Here is a 1,524-nt window from a genome sequence, read left to right as displayed (position 1 = left end):
CGGGCGGCCCTTGGTGCCTCCACCACACCCGGAGGCTGAGCGGCCCCTTGCCAGTGCTCCTGTAGCCACGCACAAGGCAAAGGTCTGCGCTCAGACCCCCAGTTTTCTAAACCAAAAACTGTGCGCGCGTCCTAGTGTGGGAATCTGACAGAGACTTTTAGAGTTTTGTTTTGCTTTCAGTCCTGCCCGCCGCGCTGTCAAAGCAGACAACTCCTCGCCTTAACAGGAATCTATCACAAGCCAATACGCGGCTGAGCCTGCCTCTTGTGGGGGCCTCTCGCGGAGGGGCCGTGAGACAATTGGGCCTGGAACCTAAAAGGAAGAGAGCCTGCGCTAGCGGCGGGGTGGCAGGAAAGAAGAGAACGTTTATTAGCGGCAAAAGTATCCTCACACCCCAGGGCAAGGAGCACATAGACACTGAAATTCTAACCATGGGCGGGAAAGGTGACTTTAACAGCGGGACAAGCCTGGATTCTGACTCTAGGTTTAAGAGACGCGGATGTGTGTGTGTGTGTGTGTGTGTCCCAAGGTGATTAAAAATCGGACGCCCCCTGGCTCTGTGCAACTTGGCCTGTGTTTCCTCCCTCCTTCTTTACCACGCCCCCCACCCCCGCCCCAGCCCCATAGCTGTGACCGATAGTGCGTCCGGGCAGGTCCCCGCCCTGCACTCCCACCCCTGCCAGGCCTGTCTGCTGGGGAGACAGATGGGGGGCGGGGCCCATCCAAAACGGGAGGAGGAGGCCGGGGTGGGGGAGAAATGGAGAAGAGATCCAAGAGAAGCTGAATAGGGTGGTGAGGGGGCACCAGAGGAGGGCTAAGAGGACTCCGCGCCAGGGGGGGAAGAGGAGGGGCAGCTCTGCGCCAATCAGTGGCGCCGGCCTGGGAGGTTGCTAGTGGTATCCACGTAAATCAAAGGGCGCGGAGCCAATGGGAGGGGGCGGAGGAGGCGGGGCCCAGGCGCGTGCCGTTGCGAGCCGGCTCTGCCAAGAGAGCGGGAGAGAGCTGGAGAGAGCAGGGAGAGGGGGGAGAGCCCAGCTAGCCTGAGAGTGAGCGAAGCAAGAAGGAGGGAGAGGAGGAGAAAGAGAGAGAGGGCGGGCGGGAGGCGGTGGCGGCGGCAGCAGTAATAGCAGGAGCAGCAACAGAAGGCGTCGGAGCGGGCGTCGGAGCTGCCCGCTGGGGGAGAGAGAGGAGAGAGCGAGAGAGCGAGGAGAGCAGCCCGAGGCGAAAAAGTAACTGTCAAATGCGCGGCTCCTTTAACCGGAGCGCTCAGTCCGGCTCCGAGAGTCATGGCGACCGCAGCGTCTAACCACTACAGCCTGCTCACCTCCAGCGCCTCCATCGTGCACGCCGAGCCGCCGGGCGGCATGCAGCAGGGCGCGGGGGGCTACCGTGAGGCGCAGAGCCTGGTGCAAGGCGACTACGGCGCGCTGCAGAGCAACGGGCACCCGCTCAGCCACGCTCACCAGTGGATCACCGCGCTGTCCCACGGCGGCGGCGGCGGGGGAGGTGGCGGCGGCGGCGGGG

The 1,524-nt window shown here is 63.6% G+C and overlaps 1 protein-coding gene across 1 annotated transcript in view; it reads left to right on the top strand.

Annotated features, from left to right (window-relative positions):
* The first annotated feature begins 1,108 nt into the window (after positions 1–1,108).
* Positions 1,109–1,524, top strand: part of POU3F2 (POU class 3 homeobox 2) — a 1,921-nt gene continuing 1,505 nt past the window's right edge. Inside the window, exon 1 of the mRNA XM_019643636.1 lies at positions 1,109–1,522. Within this exon, the coding sequence (XP_019499181.1) occupies positions 1,287–1,522 (236 nt within the window). The 5' untranslated portion in view covers positions 1,109–1,286. The remainder of the gene's footprint in view (positions 1,523–1,524) is intronic.

The sequence above is a fragment of the Hipposideros armiger genome, unplaced genomic scaffold (genome assembly GCF_001890085.2).
Source record: "Hipposideros armiger isolate ML-2016 unplaced genomic scaffold, ASM189008v1 scaffold_81, whole genome shotgun sequence".
NCBI classification, from domain to species: Eukaryota; Metazoa; Chordata; class Mammalia; order Chiroptera; family Hipposideridae; genus Hipposideros; species Hipposideros armiger.
Note: the sequence above shows the minus strand (reverse complement) of the source record. Positions and strands in the feature narration are given on the sequence as shown.